Raw genomic sequence first — 24,793 nt, 5'->3', positions numbered from 1 at the left:
ATACGGTGAGGAGGCCCCCAACATGCACTCAATGTATACGGTGAGGAGGCCCCCAACATGCACTCAATGTATACGGTGAGGAGGCCCCCAACATGCACTCAATGTATACGGTGAGGAGGCCCCCAACATGCACTCAATGTATACGGTGAGGAGGCCCCCAACATGCACTCAATGTATACGGTGAGGAGGCCCCAACATACACTCAATATATACAGTGAGGAGGCACCAACATGCAGTCAATGTATAGGGTGAGGAGGCCCCAACATACACTCAATGCATAGGGTGAGGAGGCCCCAACATACACTCAATATATACAGTGAGGAGGCCCCAACATACACTCAATATATACAGTGAGGAGGCACCAACATGCACTCAATGTATAGGGTGAGGAGGCCCCAACATACACTCAATGTATAGGGTGAGGAGGCCCCAACATACACTCAATTAAAAAGAATAAAAATGTAAGGGGAAATTCTCTCCAAGTCGTCCTCCGCCCCCTTTCCAACATATCCCAACAATCTGTCATTAGGGTCACCTTGGGTCAGACAGGGCACCAGCCTGTACACAGTGAGATCAAAAGAAGAAAAAAGAAATGTCACTATCTTACCTATCAAACCCCTCCCTCAACCCCCTCCAACACAGCGGATCTCCTGAGGATAGCCGTATATTCCCATCTATCCTCCACACCGAATCTCCAGAGGATGGCCCTATATATTGCCATCTATCCTCCACACCAGATCTCCTGAGGATAGCCGTATATATTCCCATCTATCCTCCACACCGAATCTCCAGAGGATGGCCCTATATATTGCCATCTATCCTCCACACCAGATCTCCTGAGGATAGCCGTATATATTCCCATCTATCCTCCACACCGAATCTCCAGAGGATGGCCCTATATATTGCCATCTATCCTCCACACCAGATCTCCTGAGGATAGCCGTATATATTCCCATCTATCCTCCACACCGAATCTCCAGAGGATGGCCCTATATATTGCCATCTATCCTCCACACCAGATCTCCTGAGGATAGCCGTATATATTCCCATCTATCCTCCACACCGAATCTCCAGAGGATGGCCCTATATATTGCCATCTATCCTCCACACCAGATCTCCTGAGGATAGCCATATATTCCCATCTATCCCCCACACCAGATCTCCTGAGGATAGCCATATATTCCCATCTATCCCCCACACCAGATCTCCTGAGGATAGCTGTATATTCCCATCTATCCTCCACACCGGAGCTCCAGAGGATGGCCCTATATATTGCCATCTATCCTCCACACCAGATCTCCTGAGGATAGCCATATATTCCCATCCATCCTTCACACCAGATCTCCTGAGGATAGCCATATATTCCCATCTATCCCCCACACCAGATCTCCTGAGGATAGCCATATATTCCCATCTATCCCCCACACCAGATCTCCTGAGGATAGCCGTATATTCCCATCTATCCTCCACACCGGAGCTCCAGAGGATGGCCCTATATATTGCCATCTATCCTCCACACCAGATCTCCTGAGGATAGCCATATATTCCCATCCATCCTTCACACCAGATCTCCTGAGGATAGCCATATATTCCCATCTATCCCCCACACCAGATCTCCTGAGGATAGCCATATATTCCCATCCATCCTCTACACTAGATCTCCTGAGGATAGCCATATATTCCCATCTATCCCCCACACCAGATCTCCTGAGGATAGCCGTATATTCCCATCCATCCTCCACACCAGATCTCCTGAGGATAGCCATATAGTCCCATCTATCCCCCACACCAGATCTCCTGAGGATAGCCATATATTCCCATCCATCCTCCACACTATATCTCCTGAGGATAGCCATATATTCCCATCCATCCTCCACACTGGATCTCCTGAGGATGGCCATATATTCCCATCTATCCCCCACAACAGATCTCCTGAGGATAGCCATATATTCCCATCTATCCGCCACACTGGATCTCCTGAGGATAGCCATATATTCCCATCTATCCCCCACAACAGATCTCCTGAGGATAGCTGTATATTCCCATCCATCCTCCACACTGGATCTCCTGAGGATAGCCATATATTCCCATCTATCCCCCACACCAGATCTCCTGAGGATAGCCGTATATTCCCATCTATCCCCCACACCAGATCTCCTGAGGATAGCCGTATATTCCCATCTATCCCCCACACCAGATCTCCTGAGGATAGCCATATATTCCCATCTATCCCCCACACCAGATCTCCTGAGGATAGCCATATATTCCCATCCATCCTCCACACTGGATCTCCTGAGGATAGCCATATATTCCCATCTATCCCCCACACCAGATCTCCTGAGGATAGCCATATATTCCCATCCATCCTCCACACTGGATCTCCTGAGGATGGCCGTATACATTCAGGGAGTGTTCACCTATGACCCCAGACATTACCCTTTGATCTATCCCGGGCCAAATGTGTGGTGTAAGGTGGAGTCATTTTCTGGGAATCTTCTCTTCTTCAGGGGGTTATTTACTTATAATGGAGGAGATTTCTCCAAAAGTTGCTGAGTTGCCCATAGCAACCAATCAGATCGCTTCTTTCATTTTTCACAGGCCTTTTCAGAAATGAAAGCAGCGATCTGATTGGTTGCTATGGGCAACTCAAAGTTTTTCTCTGGACAGGTTTTGAGAAATCTCCCCCATTGTGTTTTCGAAGGTTTTTTGTTGGGTTTTTCCCGGCTGAATTTAGGCATGGTTGCCCCGGAAAGGGAGCATATCCTGACAAAAGAGGCGTGTCCCCGACATATTTTCCACATAAAATGAGGGGGTTTGAGCTCTGGGAAACCTGACAGTAAAATGAAGGGAAAAATAACCCAAACAGAAATCTCCCCTCTAAGTAAATCCCCCCCAATGTGTCTATATGGGCGGCCATGACACTTTAGGGAATACTGACATCCCCCTGCAGTCAGGTGGGCCCGATACCCCACGAGAACCCTTCAGGCTCAGGTTTTAGACTCATGGGACGGGTTGAGCACCTCCTTGGATCTACAGATAAGGTCATCCCCCACAACCTTAAAGGGGTACTCCGCCGTAGACATCTTATCCCCTGCGTTCGTTTAGAGCGTCGGGTTCAGCACCAGAGGCTCATGACATCATGACCGCGCCCCACCCCCTAAATGCAAGTCCATGGGAGGGGGCCTGACCGTCGTCACGCCCCCTCCCATAGACTTGCACTGAGGGGGATGGCCATGACATCATGAGCAGGGCGTGACCGTGACGTCACAAGCCTCCACCCCACATCGTCAGTCATCCGGCACAAAATGCGCTCCGTGCACTGGATGTCTGGGGTGCTGCAGCCGAGATCGCGGGGGTCCCAGAGACCATCAGGCATTGAGGCTCTAACCCAACCATGGGGTCAGGGTCTGCTGTATGCACTTACCCCAATAAGGTTGATCCCAAGGGTCTTCAGGGAAAACAGAGATAAAATCATTAGAACACCATTTTGGCCAAGGACGGTTTGCTTGGTTAAGAAGACTCTCGATCTCGCCAATTCATGAGTCCTCCCTCTGACCCCTGACCTTTTGTCTCAGGGTCAAATACATCACCCAGAAGTAAATAAATCTTCCCCTGAAGGCTTGGTTATTGAGGGATAGAGGCCCCTTGGACCAGGTTGTTTAGTTCTCTCTAGTACTTATCAGCTGCTGTATGCTCCACAGGAAGTTGTGTAGTTCTTTCCAGTCTGACCACAGTGCTCTCTGCTGACACCTCTGTCCATGTCAGGAACTGTCCAGAGTAGAAGCAAATCCCCATAGCAAATCTCTCCTGCTCCAGACAGTTCCTGACATGGACAGAGGTGTCAGCAGAGAGCACTGGGGTCATACTGGAAAGAACTACACAACTTCCTGTGGAGCATACAGCAACTGATAAGTACTGGAAGGATTAAGATTTTTAAATAGAAGTAATTTAAACATCTGTTTAACTTTCTGGCACCTGATGGTTTGGAATAAATAATAATAATGTTTTCCACCAGAGTACCCCTTTAAACTAGCCTTTTTATTAGGTATAACATCTCCAGGAGGGTAGGAGAGATTACGGTGATCTCCGTAGAGGAACCTTTCATGATTATTCAGGATCAGTTAAGAGAACATAACATAATAAAGCCTTATTTAAAGGGGTACTCCGCTGCTAGACATCTGATCGCAAGGGTCCTGATGCTGGGCCCCCTTCCGCGATCTTCCGTAGGACCCGGCACTCTAAACAAATGCCCGATTCCTGCAGCAGTGGTCGAGAAGTCACACTATGCCCCTTCATTCATGTATATGGGAGGGGGTGTGTAGGCCAACACGCCCCCTACCATAGACACAAATGGAGAGGGCATGGTGTGATGTCACAAGGGGCGTGGTCATGACATCATGATCACAACCTCAGTCTCCGAGTGTTCTGAACAAAATGTTCAGAATGCTTCAGCACCGGAGTACCCCTTTAACTGTTTCTTGTCCCGAGGAAAGGAGGAGGACACTCTCAAAGGGGCTTTCATGGGCTCAATGAAAAACTATTTTAGTTTCACTGAAAAACATTTCCCACATTCTGAATATGAATACAGCTTCTTTGTGAATTCTCTCATGTATAACAAGATATGATTAATATCTTAAAAGATTTCCCACATTCTGAACATGAATATGGATTTTCTCCTGTGTTAATTTCCCACGTACTGATCATGAATATGGGGTCACTCTTCTGTGTGAATTCTCTCATGTATAACAATAATAACATTTCCCACATTCTGAACATAAAGGGGGTTAAGAAGCTTGAAAATGGTCAATTAATTCTTATGACTCAAATTCAAACAAATTTCACAAAGACTTTACTCATTATTCCACGGAAATAAATAAACATATGAATATATCATCTGTATATACTACATGAAGTTCAGCTTTGTGACCATCACTCTGGACTGTCCTGGACTGTGAGTGAATTTCTAAATATATTAACATCTTTTTTTCTTCTGTGACTTCTCTGGTGATTTCTCAGTTTGACTTTAGTAATAAAACATTTCTCACATTCTGAACACGGAAATGAATACAGCATTTCTTCTGTGTGACTTTTCCCATGTCTAAGAAGATGGGATTTCTCTGTAAAACATTTTCCACAATCTGAACACGAATATGGCTTTTCCCCTGTATGACTTCTCTCATGTCTAATAAGATTTGATTTTCCTGTAAAACATTTCCCGCATTCTGAGCATGAATACGGCTTCTCTCCTGTGTGAACTCGCTCATGTTTAACAAGATGTGATTTATGTGCAAAACATTTCCCACACTCTGAACATGGAAATGGCCTTTCTCCTGTGTGACTTTTTGCATGGTCAACAAGATTAGATTTTTTTGCGAAACGTCTCCCACAATCTGAACATGAATACGGTTTCTCTCCTGTGTGAATTCTTCTGTGAGTAAAAAGACTCCATTTTCTTGTAAACTGTTTTCCACATTCATCACATTGAATCCTTTTCTCCCCGTCCTGGTCTGTGGTGACAAACTGTGATAGGTCATAATAAGTGGGGTTATTATAGGATAGATCTGTACGGTGCCGTCGTGGGTGGGCATTATGGGTAAGGAGGTCGTCTGCAGAGTAGCACTCCATGATATCTTCATCTTCTACTTTAATATTCTGGGATAATATGAATATTTCTTTAGAATTCTTGCTGGAATTTCCTGAGAGGAATAAAATGTTAGAATATATTGGACATTCCTATTTTACTGAACACACACGGTTATATTAAATATATATATTATTTTTTTTAAAGTTAAAGAGCAGCTGATCACTGATCACTATGCTTCATATGTTATGTTCCTCCATTGCGCCATTTTTATGATATTTTATATTGTTTGTATTATGCAAATAAGGTTCAATTAGCCCCTTGCACTTAGAAATATTCCTAGGTCTCGCATACAAGCCCCTCCCATTTAAATGACCTTTTACCCCAGATATAAAGCTCTACAGTAGTGTTTCCCAACCAGAGTGCCTCCAGCTATTGCAAAACTACAACTCCCAGCCTTTGGCTGTCTGGACATGCTGGGAGTTGTAGTTTTGCAACAGCTGGAGGCACCCTGGTTGGGAAACACTGCTCTATAGTCTTGGCCAATAGGTGTCCCAATTCTCCGCAATCTGATGCTCACTGCCTGTTGTTCGGGGAATTCTGTCTCTAGTAACAGACGGACAAGGCCAAACAGGAAGTGGAGGTGGGGCTTAGCTAGTGCTGTGTGCAGGAGTGAGTGAACCTGGGCTGTGTACCTGCAATGTGTGAGCCTGTTATAGGAACCTGTGCCTATGAAGAGGGTCTGTAAATGAGACAGGAGAACGGAGCGTGAAGGAGCCGCCATTCTGAGGGCGAAGACTCGAGAGGCAGATGTGAGGCCGAAAATGAAGAAACTACTTTTAAAAGGAAAACTGTCACATATTTGCCCCCGCACTAACCACAGGTACTGATGGATCGCGCGGGAGACGCCGATTCCTATGATCCCTACCTTTGCGGCATCCGCCCGTCTATTCGGCCGCAATCTTAGTTTTATTATTCTGGAAATCTGGCAGTAACTAGCAGGGGCGGGGTTTCTGCAGCTTAACTTGCACTGACGTCAGCGCCGCCCACTTATGAATATTCATAAGTGGGTGGCCACCTGCCTCGTCCAGCTCCCTCCTGCCTCGTCCAGCTCCCTCCTGCCTCGTCCAGCTCCCTCCTGCCCCCCACCAGCACCCTCCTGCCCCCCACCAGCACCCTCCTGCCCCCCACCAGCACCCTCCTGCCTCCTCCAGCACCCTCCTGCCTCCACCAGCACCCTCCTGCCTCCACCAGCTTCCAGCAGCCTCGTCCAGCACCCTCCTGCCCCCCACCAGCACCCTCCTGCCTCCACCAGCAGCCTCCTGCCTCCACCAGCAGCCTCCTGCCTCCACCAGCAGCCTCCATCTCCCTCTAGCCTCCTCCAGCTCCCACCAGCCTCCTCCAGCTCCCACCAGCCTCCGTGAGCTCCCTCCATCTCCCACCAGCCTCCTCCAGCTCCCACCTGCTTCCTCCAGCTCCTACCTGCTTCCTCCAGCTCCCACCAGCCTCCTACAGCACCCTCCTGCCTCCTCCAGCTCCCTCCGTGAGCTCCCTCCAGCTCCCACCAGCCTCCTCCAGCTCCCACCAGCCTCCTCCAGCACCCTCCTGCCTCCTCCAGCACCCTCCTGCCTCCTCCAGCACCCTCCTGCCTCCTCCAGCACCCTCCTGCCTCCGTGAGCTCCCTCCATCTCTCACCAGCCTCCTCCAGCTCCCACCAGCCTCCTCCAGCTCCCACCAGCCTCCTCCAGCACCCTCCTGCCTCCTCCAGCACCCTCCTGCCTCCGTGAGCTCCCTCCATCTCTCACCAGCCTCCTCCAGCTCCCACCTGCTTCCTCCAGCTCCCACCAGCCTCCTCCAGCACCCTCCTGCCTCCTCCAGCACCCTCCTGCCTCCTCCAGCTCCCTCCTGCCTCCTCCAGCACCCTCCTGCCTCCTCCAGCACCCTCCTGCCTCCTCCAGCACCCTCCTGCCTCCTCCAGCACCCTCCTGCCTCCTCCATCTCCCACCAGCCTCCTCCAGCTCCCACCTGCCTCCTCCAGCTCCCACCAGCCTCCGTGAGCTCCCTCCATCTCCCACCAGCCTCCTCCAGCTCCCACCTGCTTCCTCCAGCTCCTACCTGCTTCCTCCAGCTCCCACCAGCCTCCTACAGCACCCTCCTGCCTCCTCCAGCACCCTCCTGCCTCCTCCAGCACCCTCCTGCCTCCTCCAGCTCCCTCCGTGAGCTCCCTCCAGCTCCCACCAGCCTCCTCCAGCTCCCACCAGCCTCCTCCAGCACCCTCCTGCCTCCTCCAGCACCCTCCTGCCTCCTCCAGCACCCTCCTGCCTCCGTGAGCTCCCTCCATCTCTCACCAGCCTCCTCCAGCTCCCACCAGCCTCCTCCAGCACCCTCCTGCCTCCTCCAGCACCCTCCTGCCTCCGTGAGCTCCCTCCATCTCTCACCAGCCTCCTCCAGCTCCCACCTGCTTCCTCCAGCTCCCACCAGCCTCCTCCAGCTCCCACCAGCCTCCTCCTGCCTCCTCCAGCACCCTCCTGCCTTCTCCAGCACCCTCCTGCCTCCTCCAGCACCCTCCTGCCTCCTCCAGCACCCTCCTGCCTCCTCCAGCACCCTCCTGCCTCCTCCAGCACCCTCCTGCCTCCTCCAGCACCCTCCTGCCTCCTCCAGCTCCCTCCTGCCTCCTCCAGCTCCCACCAGCCTCCTCCAGCTCCCACCAGCCTCCTCCAGCTCCCACCAGCCTCCTCCAGCTCCCACCAGCCTCCTCCAGCTCCCACCTGCCTCCTCCAGCTCCCACCAGCCTCCGTGAGCTCCCTCCATCTCCCACCAGCCTCCTCCAGCTCCCACCTGCTTCCTCCAGCTCCTACCTGCTTCCTCCAGCTCCCACCAGCCTCCTACAGCACCCTCCTGCCTCCTCCAGCACCCTCCTGCCTCCTCCAGCACCCTCCTGCCTCCGTGAGCTCCCTCCATCTCCCACCAGCCTCCTCCAGCTCCCACCTGCTTCCTCCAGCTCCCACCAGCCTCCTCCAGCTCCCTCCGTGAGCTCCCTCCAGCTCCCACCAGCCTCCTCCAGCTCCCACCAGCACCCTCCTGCCTCCTCCAGCACCCTCCTGCCTCCTCCAGCTCCCTCCGTGAGCTCCCTCCAGCTCCCACCAGCCTCCTCCAGCCTCCTCCAGCACCCTCCTGCCTCCTCCAGCTCCCTCCGTGAGCTCCCTCCATCTCCCACCAGCCTCCTCCAGCTCCCACCTGCTTCCTCCAGCTCCCACCAGCCTCCTACAGCTCCCTCCTGCCTCCTACAGCTCCCTCCTGCCTCCTACAGCTCCCTCCTGCCTCCTCCAGCACCCTCCTGCCTCCTCCAGCACCCTCCTGCCTCCTCCAGCACCCACCAGCCTCCTCCAGCACCCTCCTGCCTCCGTGAGCTCCCTCCATCTCTCACCAGCCTCCTCCAGCTCCCACCTGCTTCCTTCAGCTACCACCAGCCTCCTCCAGCACCCTCCTGCCTCCTACAGCTCCCTCCTGCCTCCTCCAGCACCCTCCTGCCTCCTCCAGCTCCCTCCTGCCTCCTCCAGCACCCTCTTGCCTCCTCCAGCACCCTCCAGCTCCCTCCTGCCTCCGTGAGCTCCCTCCATCTCCCACCAGCCTCCTCCAGCTCCCACCTGCCTCCTCCAGCACCCTCCCGCCTCCTCCAGCACCCTCCCTCCTCCTCCAGCTCCCTCCTGCCTCCTCCTCCAGCTCCCTCCTGCCTCCTCCAGCTCCCTCCTGCCTCCTCCACCTGCCTCCTCCTGCCTCCTCCTCCAGCTCCCATCTGCCTCCTCCAGCTCCCTCCTGCCTCTTCCAACTGCCTCCTCCTGCCTCTTCCAGCTGCCTCCTACATGTGAGAATAGACTCCTTGGCCCCTTCCTTCTCCTTCTAAACTATTTTTTCTGAATAAAGTTAGAATCAGATGACTGGATTGGAGGATCAGGATCATGGAAACTGTCGGAGCCCAAATGAATCTGTCTTTGTTACCCAAGAATCTGAGGATATGGATTGTGAACACTTACCCCGCCTGGAATCATTGAGGCAATAAATGGACTAATTATATGTTTATTTACTGCTAAATATATTATCTTCTAGTCCTATAAGGACTTGTGTAACCATCTGTGAACAGCGGAGGACCCCCATACATTATTTTAATGTAGCTCTAAGGTGAAGCCTCCCCTGAAGAAACCTCTGTATTCCCCCTGTAATCATTTATTACATCCCTGGGGTAACACCTCCTGGCATTATTACATACCTGGGATAACACCTCCTGGCATTATTATATACCTGGGATAACACCTCCTGGCATTATTCCATACCTGGGGTAACACCTTCTGGAATGATTACATCCCTGGGGTAACACCTCCTGGCATTATTACATCCCTGGGGTAACACCTCCTGGCATTATTACATCCCTGGGGTAACACCTCCTGTCATTATTACATACATGGGGTAACACCTCCTGGCATTATTACATCCCTGGGGTAACACCTCCTGTCATTATTACATACATGGGGTAACACCTCCTGTCATTATTACATACCTGGGGTAACACCTCCTGTCATTATTGCATACCTGGGGTAACACCTCCTGGCATTATTACATCCCTGGGGTAACACCTCCTGGCATTATTACATCCCTGGGGTAACACCTCCTGGCATTATTACATCCCTGGGGTAACACCTCCTGTCATTATTAAATACCTGGGGTAACACCTCCTGTCATTATTAAATACCTGGGGTAACACCTCCTGTCATTATTACATACCTGGGGTAACACCTCCTGGAATTATTACATACCTGGGGTAACACCTCCTGGAATTTCCTCCTTCACTTCCCTCATACACGGGTGATGGCCGCTCATCCTCTCTTCTTCATCCTCCACTTTATTATTAGTCAGATCTCCCCCCTGATGTGACATATAGAACAATTCACTACAATACAGCAGACAGGAGGAGCAACAGAGACCCCCAAAATCTATCCCCACATCTATGACTGCAGGACCCCCCTATAGAGATATAGGATCAGCCTCATCTACCTGATGCTTCTCCGGGACATTTCCCTCTGGACAGTCCTGGGAATACAGAGGGCAGGGACACCTCTCGGGTGGATTTCTACCAATGACTCCATCTGTAGGGAACACACAGGGAATGCATACATCAGTGCTGGATAGATTTCTATGTTACTAGGTAGTGAGAGTGATATCTATATATATGTCTCCTCTTACCTTGTGATGTGAGGGGCCGGTGATCCTCCATGATGACTATGTCCTGGTACAGATCCTTGTGTCCTTCTACATACTCCCACTCCTCCATGGAGAAATAGACCGCCACATCCTGACACCTTATAGGAACCTGACACACAATGATACCGTCATCACCAGACCCCTCCATTACTGTATAATGTCCCAGCAGTGTCACCTCTCTATTCATCACCAGACCCCTCCATTACTGTATAATGTCCCAGCAGTGTCACCTCTCTAATCACCACCAGACCCCTCCATTACTGTATAATGTCCCAGCAGTGTCACCTCTCCCGTCATCACCAGACCCCTCCATTACTGTATAATGTCCCAGCAGGGTCACCTCTCTAATCATCACCAGACCCCTCCATTACTGTATAATGTCCCAGCAGGGTCACCTCTCCAGTCATCACCAGACCCCTCCATTACTGTATAATGTTCCAGCAGTGTCACCTCTCTAGTCATCACCAGACCCCTCCATTACTGTATAATGTCCCAGCAGTGTCACCTCTCCAATCATCACCAGACCCCTCCATTACTGTATAATGTCCCAGCAGTGTCACCTCTCTAATCATCACCAGACCCCTCCATTACTGTATAATGTCCCAGCAGTGTCACCTCTCTAATCATCACCAGACCCCTCCATTACTGTATAATGTCCCAGCAGTGTCACCTCTCCAGTCATCACCAGACCCCTCCATTACTGTATAATGTCCCAGCAGTGTCACCTCTCCAGTCATCACCAGACCCCTCCATTACTGTATAATGTCCCAGCAGTGTCACCTCTCCAGTCATCACCAGACCCCTCCATTACTGTATAATGTCCCAGCAGTGTCACCTCTCTAATCATCACCAGACCCCTCCATTACTGAATAATGTCCAACAGTCTCACCTCTCCATTCATCACCAGATCCTTCCATTACTGTATAATGTCCCAGCAGTGTCACCTCTCCAGTCACCACCAGACCCCTCCATTACTGTATAATGTCCCAGCAGTGTCACCTCTCTAATCATCACCAGACCCCTCCATTACTGAATAATGTCCAACAGTCTCACCTCTCCATTCATCACCAGATCCTTCCATTACTGTATAATGTCCCAGCAGTGTCACCTCTCCAGTCACCACCAGACCCCTCCATTACTGTATAATGTCCCAGCAGTGACACCTCTTCAGTCATCACCAGACCCCTCCATTACTGTATAATGTCCCAGCAGTGTCACCTCTCCAGTCATCACCAGACCCCTCCATTAATGTATAATGTCCCAGCAGTGTCACCTCTCCAGTCATCACCAGACCCCTCCATTACTGTATAATGTCCCAGCAGTGTCACCTCTCTAATCATCACCAGACCCCTCCATTACTGTATAATGTCCCAGCAGTGTCACCTCTCTAATCATCACCAGACCCCTCCATTACTGTATAATGTCCCAGCAGTGTCACCTCTCCAGTCATCACCAGACCCCTCCATTAATGTATAATGTTCCAGCAGTGTCACCTCTCCAGTCATCACCAGACCCCTCCATTACTGTATAATGTCCCAGCAGTGACACCTCTTCAGTCATCACCAGACCCCTCCATTAATGTATAATGTTCCAGCAGTGTCACCTCTCCAGTCATCACCAGACCCCTCCATTACTGTATAATGTCCCAGCAGGGTCACCTCTCTAATCATCACCAGATCCCTCCATTACTGTATAATGTCCCAGCAGTGTCACCTCTCCAGTCATCACCAGACCCCTCCATTAATGTATAATGTTCCAGCAGTGTCACCTCTCCAGTCACCACCAGACCCCTCCATTACTGTATAATGTCCCAGCAGTGTCACCTCTCCAGTCATCACCAGACCCCTCCATTACTGTATAATGTCCCAGCAGTGTCACCTCTCTAATCATCACCAGACCCCTCCATTACTGTATAATGTCCCAGCAGTGACACCTCTTCAGTCATCACCAGACCCCTCCATTAATGTATAATGTTCCAGCAGTGTCACCTCTCCAGTCATCACCAGACCCCTCCATTACTGTATAATGTCCCAGCAGTGTCACCTCTCCAGTAATCACCAGATCCCTCCATTACTGTATAATGTCTGTAACGCCGAGCGCTCCGGGTCCCGCTCCTCCCCCGGAGCGCTCGCAGCGTCCTGTTCATCCTTGTAGCGCCCGGTCAGAGTCACTGACCGGGAGCGCTGCTCTGTGTCCCCTGGCGGGAATGCGATCCGCGCGGCGGGACGTGCCTGCCCGCAGGTAGTCTTCCGATCATCTCATCTGCCCCATCCTCCGGTACGCACGGCCCCGCTCTCTAGGGCGTGCGCGCGCCGGGTCTCTCAGATTTAAAGGGCCAGTGCACCATTAATTGGTGCCTTGCCCAATCAGTTCCTAATCACTCCCTACACATAAAAACCCACTTCCCCTTCCTGTCATTGCCGGATCTTGTTGCCTTAGTGCCAGTGAAAGTGTTCCCATGTGCCTATTACCTGTGTATCCAGACCCTGTGCCCTTGCCCCTGACTACGAACCGTTGCCGCCTGCCCAGACCTTCTGCTACGTCCGACCTTGCCTTTGCCTAGTTCTTGTGTACCGCGCCTGTCTCAGCAGTCAGTGAGGTTGAGTGGCTATCGGGTGGAACGACCTGGGGGTTACCTGCCACAGCAAGTCCATCACGCATTGCGGCAGGCTCTGGTGAATACCAGTAACCCCTTAGATTACGTTCCCCTGGTACGGCCCTCGCCATCGCCTCACTGACACAGAGGATCCACTCCCGTGTTCTTCCCACTACCTACCCGGATCCTGACAGTAGATCCGGCCATGGATCCCGCTGAGGTGCCACTGCCGAGTCTTGCTGATCTCACTACCATTGTTGCCCAGCAGTCCCAGCAGATCGCCCAACAAGGACAACAGCTGACGCAGTTGACCGCCATGCTCCAGCAGCTTCTGCCAGCCCAGCATCAACCATTTCCTCCGCCAGCTCCAGCTTCTCCTCCACTCCGAGTTGCTGCAACTACCTCTAGAGTCTGCTTGTCTCTTCCGGAGAAATTTGATGGGGACTCTAAGATGTGCCGGGGATTCCTGTCCCAATGTTCCCTGCACCTTGAAATGATGTCGGACCAGTTCCCCACAGAACGGTCGAAGGTGGCTTTCGTGGTCAATTTATTATCTGGAAAGGCCTTGTCCTGGGCCACACCGCTGTGGGACCGCAACGATCCTGCCACTGCTTCCATCCAGTCCTTTTCTCCGAAGTCCGCAGCATCTTCGAGGAGCCAGCCCGGGCTTCCTCGGCAGAGCCCTCGTCTCTGAGCTTGCTTGGAACAATGAGGCCCTCTGCGCGACCTTCAAGAAAGGTTTATCCAGCAACATCAAAGATGTTATGGTGTTATGGTCGCACGAGAAATTCCTGCTTCCTTGCCTGAACTTATCCAGTTGGCCACCCGCATTGATATGCGTTTCTCGGAAAGACGTCAGGAGCTCCGCCAAGAAAAGGATCTTGTTCGCACCAGGAGGTTTGGCAACCTCTCTTCCAGAGTCCTCTGCAAACTACCCCTGTGCCTCCCGCCGAGGAGGCTATGCAAGTGGACCGGTCTCGCCTGACCCAAGAAGAGAGGACTCGCTGCAGAAATGGAAATCTGTGCTTGTACTGTGCAAGTACTGAACATTTCCTTAAAGACTGCCCTATTCGCCCTCCGCGTCAGGGAAACACACCTAGTTAACGTGGGAGAGGCGTTACTAGGTGTGAATTCCTCCTCTCCACGCCTGACTATTCCAGTGCGGATTTCTCCATCCGCTAACTCCTCCTTTTCTGCGGTGGCCTTCCTGGACTCTGGTTCTGCAGGAAACTTTATTGAAGCCTCGTTCATCAACAGATTTAACATTCCAGTTACCCGTCTCATCAAACCCTTCTTCATCTCATCTGTAAATGGAGAGAATCTGGACTGCACCGTGCGTTACCGCACTGAACCCTTGCTCATGACCGTTGGAGTACTCCATCAAGAAAAAATTGAATTCTTTGTTTTGCCGAATTGTACCTCGGACATTCTGCTTTGCTTGCCCTGGCTCCAGCGTCACACTCCTACCCTTGACTGGACCACTGGGGACATTAAGTCCTGGGGTGCCTCCTGCCACAAACGTTGCCTTAAGTCAGTACCAGTCAGCCAAGTCCCCATCGCTGCTCCATTGCCTGGCCTACCTAAGGCCTACCAGGACTTTTCTGACGTCTTTAGTAAAAAGCAAGCGGAGGTCTTGCCCCCACATAGACCCTATGACTGTCCTATTGACTTGCTCCCTGGTACCACACTGCCCCGTGGCAGAATTTATCCTCTCTCCGCTCCAGAAACCAAGGCCATGTCTGAATACATTCAGGAAAATCTTAAGAAAGGTTTCATTAGGAAGTCTTCTTCACCAGCCGGAGCGGGGTTCTTCTTCGTTGCTAAGAAGGATGGTTCACTACGCCCCTGCATAGACTATCGTGGTCTCAATAAAATTATTGTAAAGAATCGCTACCCTCTGCCTTTCATCTCTGAGCTGTTTGACCGTCTGCGCGGAGCAAAAGTTTTTACAAAACTTGACCTCAGGGGAGATGAGTGGAAAACCGCTTTTAACACCCGTGATGGCCACTTTGAATATCTCGTCATGCCATTTGGACTTTGCAATCCGCCTGCAGTCTTTCAAGTTTTTGTCAACGAAATCTTTCGGGACTTCCTGTATACCTGTGTAGTTGTCTACCTTGATGACAGCCTAATTTTTTCCTCCAACCTTGAGGAACACCGGCTCCATGTCCTTCAAGTGCTCCAGCGCCTTCGTGTAAACCGTCTTCACGCCAAGTTAGAAAAATGCCTTTTTGAACGCAGTTGTCTTCCTTTTCTGGGATACCTGGTCTCTGGACAGGGTCTTCAAATGGATTCTGATAAGCTTACTGCGGTAATGGATTGGCCACGTCCTACTGGCCTGCGAGCCATCCAAAGATTTCACGGATTTGCTAATTATTATCGTCAATTCATTCCCCACTTCTCCACCATCGTTGCTCCTATTGTAGCACTGACTAAGAAAAATGCTAATCCGAAATCCTGGCTGCCACAGGCGGAGGAAGCCTTTAACCATCTCAAAGCTGCCTTTTCCTCTGCTCCAGTCTTGTCCAGACCTGATCCTCTGAAGCCTTTTTTCCTTGAGGTTGACGCCTCCTCAGTTGGAGCCAGAGCTATTCTACTTCAAAGAACCGCTAAGGGAAAAAACGTCACTTGCGGCTTTTTCTCTAAAACTTTTTCACCTCCTGAAGAAAAACTATTCTATAGTAGACCGTGAACTGTTGGCCATCAAGTTGGCACTCGAAGAGTGGAGACATCTTCTGGAAGGGTCCCTTCATCCTATCACCATCTACACTGACCATAAAAATCTGTCTTATCTCCAGCCCACCCAGCGTTTAAATCCTCACCAGGCCAGGTGGTCATTGTTCTTTGCCCGCTTCAACTTTCAAATTCATTTTCGTCCTGCAGACAAGAATATCAGGGCAGATGCCTTAGCTCGTTCCACCGAGACCCTTCCTCAGCACATCATACCTCCTGAGAGCCTGATCTCTTTTGCTCCTGCTTCTCTGGTGCCAGTTCCTCCAGGGAAAACTCATGTTCCTCCACGTCTTCGCCTCCAGACTCTCAACTGGGGTCATTCCTCCCATCTGGCTGGTCACGCCGGAATTAAAAAATCCATACAGTTTATTTCCAGACACTACTGGTGGACTTCCATGGAAAAAGATATGACTGACTGTACGGGCCTGTACAGTATGTGCACATGATAAAACTCCACGCCTGAAGCCTGCGGGTCTTCTCCACCCCCTGCCGGTGCCCAAACAGCCATGGTCCCACATAGCCATGGACTTCATCACGGACCTTCCTCTTATCTCTTGGCAACACAGTCATTTGGGTGGTCGTTGATCGTTTTTCCAAAATGGCTCATTTTGTCCAACTTCCTGGCCTTCCTTCTGCGCCACAGTTGGCGAAGCAATTTTTTCTGCACATTTTTCATCTCCACGGGCTTTCCACGCATATCATCTCGGATAGAGGCGTTCAATTTATCTCAAAATTTTGGAGAGTACTCTGCACTCAGTTAAAGATCAAATTGAATTTCTTGTCCGCCTATCACCCTCAATCCAAAGGACAAGTGGAGAGAGTGAACCAAATTCTTGGCGACTATCGGCGACATTTTGTCTTCTCCCGCCAAGATGATTGGGTTGACCTGCTGCCCTGGGCTGAATTCTCGTACAATTTCAAGAATTTTGAGTCTTCCGCTAAATCTCCATTCTTTGTAGTGTACGGCCGTCACCCGCTGCCCCCCCCTCCCCATTTCCACTTTTTCTGGAGTTCCTGCCGTAGATTAATTAACTCAGGACTTCTCATCTATCTGGAGGGAGACTCAAAAGTCGCTCTCACTGGCCTCGTCTCGCAAGAAGAGACATGCGGATAAGAAGAGAAGAACTCCTCCTGTCTTTGCCCCTGGTGACAAAGTATGGCTCTCTGCCCAATACATTCGGTTCCAGGTCCCTAGCTACAAGCTGGGTCCTCGTTACCTCGGGCCTTTTAAGATCAAGAATCAAATCAATTCCATTTCCTACAAGCTCCATCTTCCTTCTTCTCTTCGCATTCCTAACTCTTTCCATGTGTCTCTTCTTAAACCTCTCGTACTTAACCGCTTTTCTCCCAAGGTCAATGTTCCTGCTCCTATTTCTGGCTCCTCTGATGTCTTCTCTGTCAACGAGATCCTCGCCTCCAAGGTTATTCGAGGTAAAAAAATTGTGGCCCTGAAGAGAGGTCCTAGGAGCCGGAGGCCAATATTTTGGACAAGGAGCTTATCCACAAATTTTTTGGTTCCAAAAAGAGGGGGAGACCTAAGGGGAGGGGGGTACTTTGACGCCGAGCGCTCCGGGTCCCGCTCCTCCCCCGGAGCGCTCGCGGCGTCCTGTTCATCCTTGCAGCTCCCCGGTCAGACTCGCTGACCCGGAGCGCTGCTCTGTGTCCCCCGGCGGGGATGCGATCCGCGCGGCGGGACGTGCCTGCACGTGGGTCACATCCCGATCATCTCACCTGCCCCGTCCTCCGGCTCAGTCCCGGCGCGCGGCCTCGCTCTCTAGGGTCTCTCAGATTTAAAGGGCCAGTGCACCATTAATTGGTGCCTGGCCCGATCAGTTCCTAATCACTCCCTACACATAAAAACCCACTTCCCCTTCCTGTCCTTGCCGGATCTTGTTGCGTTAGTGCCAGTGAAAGCATTCCCGTGTGCCTATTGCCTGTGTATCCAGACCCTTTGCCGTTGCCCCCCCGACTACGAACCGTTGCCGCCTGCCCAGACCTTCTGCTACGTCCGACCTTGCCTTTGCCTAGTCCTTGTGCACCGCGCCTGTCTCAGCAGTCAGTGAGGTTGAGTCGCTATTGGGTGGTACGACATGGGGGTTACCTGCCACAGCAAGTCCATCCCGGACTGGTAAATACCAGTAACCCCTTAAATTCCGTTCCCCTGGTACGGCCCACACCATCGCCTCACTGACACAGAGGATCCACTCCCGTGTTCTTCCCGCTACCTACCCGGATCCTGACAATGTCCCAGCAGTGTCACCTCGCCAGTCATCACCAGACCCCTCCATTACTGTATAATGTCCCAGCAGTGTCACCTTTCCAGTCATCACCAGACCCCTCCATTACGGTATAATGTCCCAGCAGTGTCACCTTTCCAGTCATCACCAGACCCCTCCATTACGGTATAATGTCCCAGCAGTGTCACCTCTCCAGTCATCACCAGACCCCTCCATTACGGTATAATGTCCCAGCAGTGTCACCTCTCCAGTCATCACCAGACCCCTCCATTACGGTATAATGTCCCAGCAGAGTCACCTCTCCAGTCACCACCAGACCCCTCCATTACTGTATAATGTCCAGCAGGGTCACCTCTCCAGTGAGCAGCTCAGTGATCCTGTGGATGAGTTCTAGGATCTTCTTCTCATGTATCAGTGAGTGAGGTGGAGGCTCCATGATGGGGCCCCGGGCCCTGCTCCGTCCTCCTGACTCATGGAGATGACTGCTGGGGGCCACACACTCCCCCCATGTCTTCTTCACTATGGTGTAATCCTGTGTATGGAGAGAGACAATGAGGGGACTGACCCCAGTATTCCTCCCCCACTACAAAGAGGAGATTGTGCCCCCTGTATAGAGCTCTAGTGAGCACATCTGGAATACTGGGGTCAGTTCTAGAGACCTCACCTACAAAGAGACATCCAGAACATAGAGCGGGGCCAAAGATGGGGGCCAACAATGGTGGAAACGCAGATGGGGGCCAACAATGGCGGAAATGTAGATTGGAGGGACAACAATGGCGGAAATGTAGATGGGGGGGACAACAATGGCGGAAATGTAGATGGGGGGGACAACAATGGCGGAAATGTAGATGGGGGGGGGACAACAATGGCGGAAATGTAGATGGGGGGGACAACAATGGCGGAAATGTAGATGGGGGGGACAACAATGGCGGTGTCACGATTCGGCTTCCAGGTAGTGGATCCCCTGTGTCAGCGAGGGATTGGCGTGGACCGTGCTAGTGGACCGGTTCTAAGAGGCTACTGGTTTTCACCAGAGCCCGCCGCAAAGCGGGATGGTCTTGCTGCGGCAGTAGCAACCAGGTCGTATCCACTAGCAACGGCTCTACCTCGCTGACTGCTGAGAAGGCGTGGGACAGAAGGACTAGGCAGAGGCAAGGTCAGACGTAGCAGAAGGTCGGGGGCAGGCGGCAAGGTTCGTAGTCAGGATGGGTAGCAGAAGTTCAGGTACACAGGCTTTGGACACACTAAACGCTTTCACTGGCACAAGGCAACAAGATCCGGCAAGGGAGTGCATGGGAGGAGATCAGATATAGCCAGGGAGCAGGTGGAAGCCAATTAAGCTAATTGGGCCAGGCACCAATCATTGGTGCACTGGCCCTTTAAGCCTCAGAGAGCTGGCGCGCGCGCGCCCTAGAGAGCGGAGCCGCGCGCGCCAGCGCATGACAGCAGGGGACCGGGACGGGTAAGTGACCTGGGATGCGATTCGCGAGCGGGCGCGTCCCGCTGTGCGAATCGCATCCCCAACGGCCATGACAGTGCAGCGCTCCCGGTCAGCGGGACCGACCGGGGCGCTGCAGGGAGAAAGACGCCGTGAGCGCTCCGGGGAGGAGCGGGGACCCGGAGCGCTAGGCGTAACAGTACCCCCCCCCCCTTAGGTCTCCCCTTCTCTTTGTCCGGTAACTGCCTCCCCTGGGATGAGGACACCGGGAAAGAATGGAGGGTTTCCTCAACGGCAGGCAGTACAGCAGGAGTGGGAATGGGGAGGGAGGGCAGAGGGCGAGGCCTGGCACGGGGCAGTGTGACACCAGGACGGGGGCCATGGGGAGGCACAGAGGCTTGCCTGACGGGACTGGGAGGGGGGGAGAGGCACTTCCTGTGGCAGGCAGAGTCCCAATTCCTGATCTCCCCGGTGGTCCAATCAATGGTGGGGGAATGAAGCCGGAGCCAAGGCAGACCGAGGAGGACCTCAGAGGTACAGTTGGGGAGAATGAAGAACTCAATCCTCTCAAGGTGGGGTCCAATGGACATGAGGAGGGGCTCTGTGCGGTAACGCACGGTGCAGTCCAATCTGGCTCCGTTGACCGCGGAAATGTAGAGCGGCTTGACGAGACGGGTCACCGGGATGCTGAATTTATTAACAAACTACTCCAAAATAAAATTTCCAGAGGCACCGGAGTCCAAGCAGGCCACGGCTGAGAGGGAGGAGTTGGCTGAAGAAGAAATCCGCACGGGTACCGTGAGACGTGGAGGAGCAGACTTGGAACCAAGAGACGCCACACCCACGTGAGCTGGGTGCGTGCGTGCGTTTCCCAGGCGTGGAGGACGGATAGGGCAATCCACCAAGAAATGCTCGGTACTGGCACAGTAAAGACAGAGATTTTCTTCCCTACGGCGATTCCTCTCTTCCTGGGTCAGGCGAGACTTATCCACTTGCATGGCCTCCTCGGCGGGAGGCCCAGGCGTAGATTGCAACGGATACTGTGGGAGAGGTGCCCAGAGATCTAAGTCTTTTTCCTGGCGGAGCTCTTGGTGTCGCTCAGAAAAACGCATGTCAATGCGGGTAGCTAGATGGATGAGTTCTTGCAGACTGGCAGGAATCTCTCGTGCGGCCAGCACATCCTTGATGCGACTGGATAGGCCTTTTTTAAAGGTCGCGCAGAGAGCCTCGTTATTCCATGATAACTCGGAAGCAAGAGTACGAAATTGGATGGCGTACTCGCCCACTGAAGAATTACCCTGGACCAGGTTCAACAGGGCAGTCTCGGCAGAAGAAGCTCGGGCTGGCTCCTCGAAGACACTCCGGAGTTCAGCGAAGAAGGCCTGGACTGTGGCTGTGGCAGGATCATTGCGGTCCCAGAGCGGTGTGGCCCAAGACAAGGCCTTTCCTGAAAGAAGGCTTACTACGAACGCCACCTTAGACCGTTCTGAAGGAAACAAGTTCGACAACATCTCCATATGCAGGGAACACTGAGACAAAAATCCACGGCAGAGTTTAGAGTCCCCATCAAATTTGTCCGGCAGGGACAAGCGGAGGCTAGGAGTGGCCACTCGCTGCGGAGGAGGTGCAGGAGCTGGCGGAGGAGATGGTTGCTGCTGTAGCAGAGGCAGAAGTTGCTGTAACATGGCGGTCAACTGCGACAGCTGCTGTCCTTGTTGGGCAATCTGCTGCGATTGCTGAGCGACCACCGTGGTAAGGTCAGCGAGACTTGGCAGCGGCACCTCAGCGGGATCCATGGCCGGATCTACTGTCACGATTCGGCTTCCAGGTAGTGGATCCTCTGTGTCAGCGAGGGATTGGCGTGGACCGTGCTAGTGGACCGGTTCTAAGAGGCTACTGGTTTTCACCAGAGCCCGCCGCAAAGCGGGATGGTCTTGCTGCGGCAGTAGCAACCAGGTCGTATCCACTAGCAACGGCTCTACCTCGCTGACTGCTGAGAAGGCGTGGGACAGAAGGACTAGGCAGAGGCAAGGTCAGACGTAGCAGAAGGTCGGGGGCAGGCGGCAAGGTTCGTAGTCAGGATGGGTAGCAGAAGTTCAGGTACACAGGCTTTGGACACACTAAACGCTTTCACTGGCACAAGGCAACAAGATCCGGCAAGGGAGTGCATGGGAGGAGATCAGATATAGCCAGGGAGCAGGTGGAAGCCAATTAAGCTAATTGGGCCAGGCACCAATCATTGGTGCACTGGCCCTTTAAGTCTCAGAGAGCTGGCGCGCGCGCGCCCTAGAGAGCGGAGCCGCGCGCGCCAGCGCATGACAGCAGGGGACCGGGACGGGTAAGTGACCTGGGATGCGATTCGCGAGCGGGCGCGTCCCGCTGTGCGAATCGCATCCCCAACGGCCATGACAGTGCAGCGCTCCCGGTCAGCGGGACTGACCGGGGCGCTGCAGGGAGAAAGACGCCGTGAGCGCTCCGGGGAGGAGCGGGGACCCGGAGCGCTAGGCGTAACAGGCGGAAATGTAGATGGGGGGGACAACAATGGCGGAAATGTAGATGGGGGGGACAACAATGGCGGAAATGTAGATGGGGGGGACAACAATGGCGGAAATATAGATGGGGGGGGACAACAATGGCGGAAATATAGATGGGGGGGACAACAATGGCGGAAATATAGATGGGGGAGACAACAATGGCGGAAATATAGATGGGGGAGACAACAATGGCGGAAATATAGATGGGGGAGACAACAATGGCGGAAATATAGATGGGGGGACAACAATGGCGGAAATATAGATGGGGGGAGACAACAATGGCGGAAATATAGATGGGGGGACAACAATGGCGGTAATATAGATGGGGGACAACAATGGCGGAAATGTAGATGGGGCAACAATGGTGGAAATGTAGATAGGGGGGCAACAATAGTGGAAATGTAGATGGGTCACCTCACCTCTCCGGTAAGCAGGTGGAGGATCTCCAAGGTGAAGTGTAATATTCTCTTAGTCATCTCATTCCGGTCCTTGTCCATCCTTGGGAGGTCATTCAGGAGAAGAGGAGACAACTGGATCAGCTGGAGGGGTATAATCCTGCAGGGGCCTTTATGAGAGGAAGGGGCATCAAATCATACAGTCACATCATATATCACATACACATCCTCACTTATTATATATATATATATCATACAGGGATCACATCATATATCACTTACACATCCTCACTTATTATATATATATTATACAGGGATCACATCATATATCACATACACATCCTCACTTATTATATATATATCATACAGGGATCACATCATATATCACATACACATCCTCACTTATTATATATATCATACAGGGATCACATCATATATCACATACACATCCTCACTTATTATATATATCATACAGGGATCACATCATATATCACATACACATCCTCACTTATTATATATATATCATACAGGGATCATATCATATATCACATACACATCCTCACTTATTATATATATATCATACAGGGATCACATCATATATCACATACACATCCTCACTTATATATATCATACAGGGATCACATCATATATCACATACACATCCTCACTTATTATATATATATCATACAGGGATCACATCATATGTCACATACACATCCTCACTTATTATATATATATCATACAGGGATCACATCATATATCACATACACATCCTCACTTATTATATATATATCATACAGGGATCACATCATATATCACATACACATCCTCACTTATTATATATATCATACAGGGATCACATCATATATCACATACACATCCTCACTTATTATATATATATATCATACAGGGATCACATCATATATCACATACACATCCTCACTTATTATATATATATCATACAGGGATCACATCATATATCACATACACATCCTCACTTATTATATATATATCATACAGGGATCACATCATATATCACATACACATCCTCACTTATTATATATATCATACAGGGATCACATCATATATCACATACACATCCTCACTTATTATATATATATCATACAGGGATCACATCATATATCACATACACATCCTCACTTATTATATATATATATATCATACAGGGATCACATCATATATCACATACACATCCTCACTTATTATATATATCATACAGGGGTCACATCATATATCACATACACATCCTCACTTATTATATATATATATATATATATCATACAGGGGTCACATCATATATCACATACACATCCTCACTTATTATATATATCATACAGGGATCACATCATATATCACATACACATCCTCACTTATTATATATATATCATACAGGGATCACATCATATATCACATACACATCCTCACTTATTATATATACAGGGATCACATCATATATCACATACACATCCTCACTTATATATATCATACAGGGATCACATCATACATCACATACACATCCTCACTTATTATATATATCATACAGGGGTCACATCATATATCACATACACATCCTCACTTATATATATCATACAGGGGTCACATCATATATCACATACACATCCTCACTTATATATATCATACAGGGGTCACATCATATATCACATACACATCCTCACTTATTATATATATATATATATATCATACAGGGGTCACATCATATATCACATACACATCCTCACTTATTATATATATCATACAGGGATCACATCATATATCACATACACATCCTCACTTATTATATATATATATCATACAGGGATCACATCATATATCACATACACATCCTCACTTATTATATATACAGGGATCACATCATATATCACATACACATCCTCACTTATTATATATATCATACAGGGGTCACATCATATATCACATACACATCCTCACTTATATATATCATACAGGGGTCACATCATATATCACATACACATCCTCACTT

General features: G+C 50.9%; 1 protein-coding gene across 2 annotated transcripts; it reads right to left on the bottom strand.

Annotated features, from left to right (window-relative positions):
• Positions 1-3,946: 3,946 nt before the first annotated feature.
• LOC130298155 (oocyte zinc finger protein XlCOF7.1-like) lies at positions 3,947-22,935 on the bottom strand. Of its 2 annotated transcripts, XM_056551062.1 has the most exons (6): positions 22,795-22,935; positions 18,756-18,935; positions 10,820-10,946; positions 10,631-10,722; positions 10,393-10,501; positions 3,949-5,696 (listed from the first exon to the last, which is right to left on the bottom strand). In XM_056551062.1, exons 1-6 carry the CDS (start codon positions 22,870-22,872, stop codon positions 4,930-4,932), a joined length of 1,353 nt encoding a protein of 450 aa, XP_056407037.1. In that variant the 5' UTR covers positions 22,873-22,935; the 3' UTR covers positions 3,949-4,929. The 2 variants fall into 2 exon arrangements, with proteins under 2 accessions (XP_056407038.1, XP_056407037.1); XM_056551063.1 differs by lacking the exon at positions 18,756-18,935 and having other exon boundaries at positions 3,947-5,696.
• Between the last annotated feature and the right edge of the window lie 1,858 nt (positions 22,936-24,793).

This window comes from Hyla sarda, assembly GCF_029499605.1.
Source record: "Hyla sarda isolate aHylSar1 chromosome 1 unlocalized genomic scaffold, aHylSar1.hap1 SUPER_1_unloc_26, whole genome shotgun sequence".
NCBI classification, from domain to species: domain Eukaryota; kingdom Metazoa; phylum Chordata; class Amphibia; order Anura; family Hylidae; genus Hyla; species Hyla sarda.
Note: the sequence above shows the minus strand (reverse complement) of the source record. Positions and strands in the feature narration are given on the sequence as shown.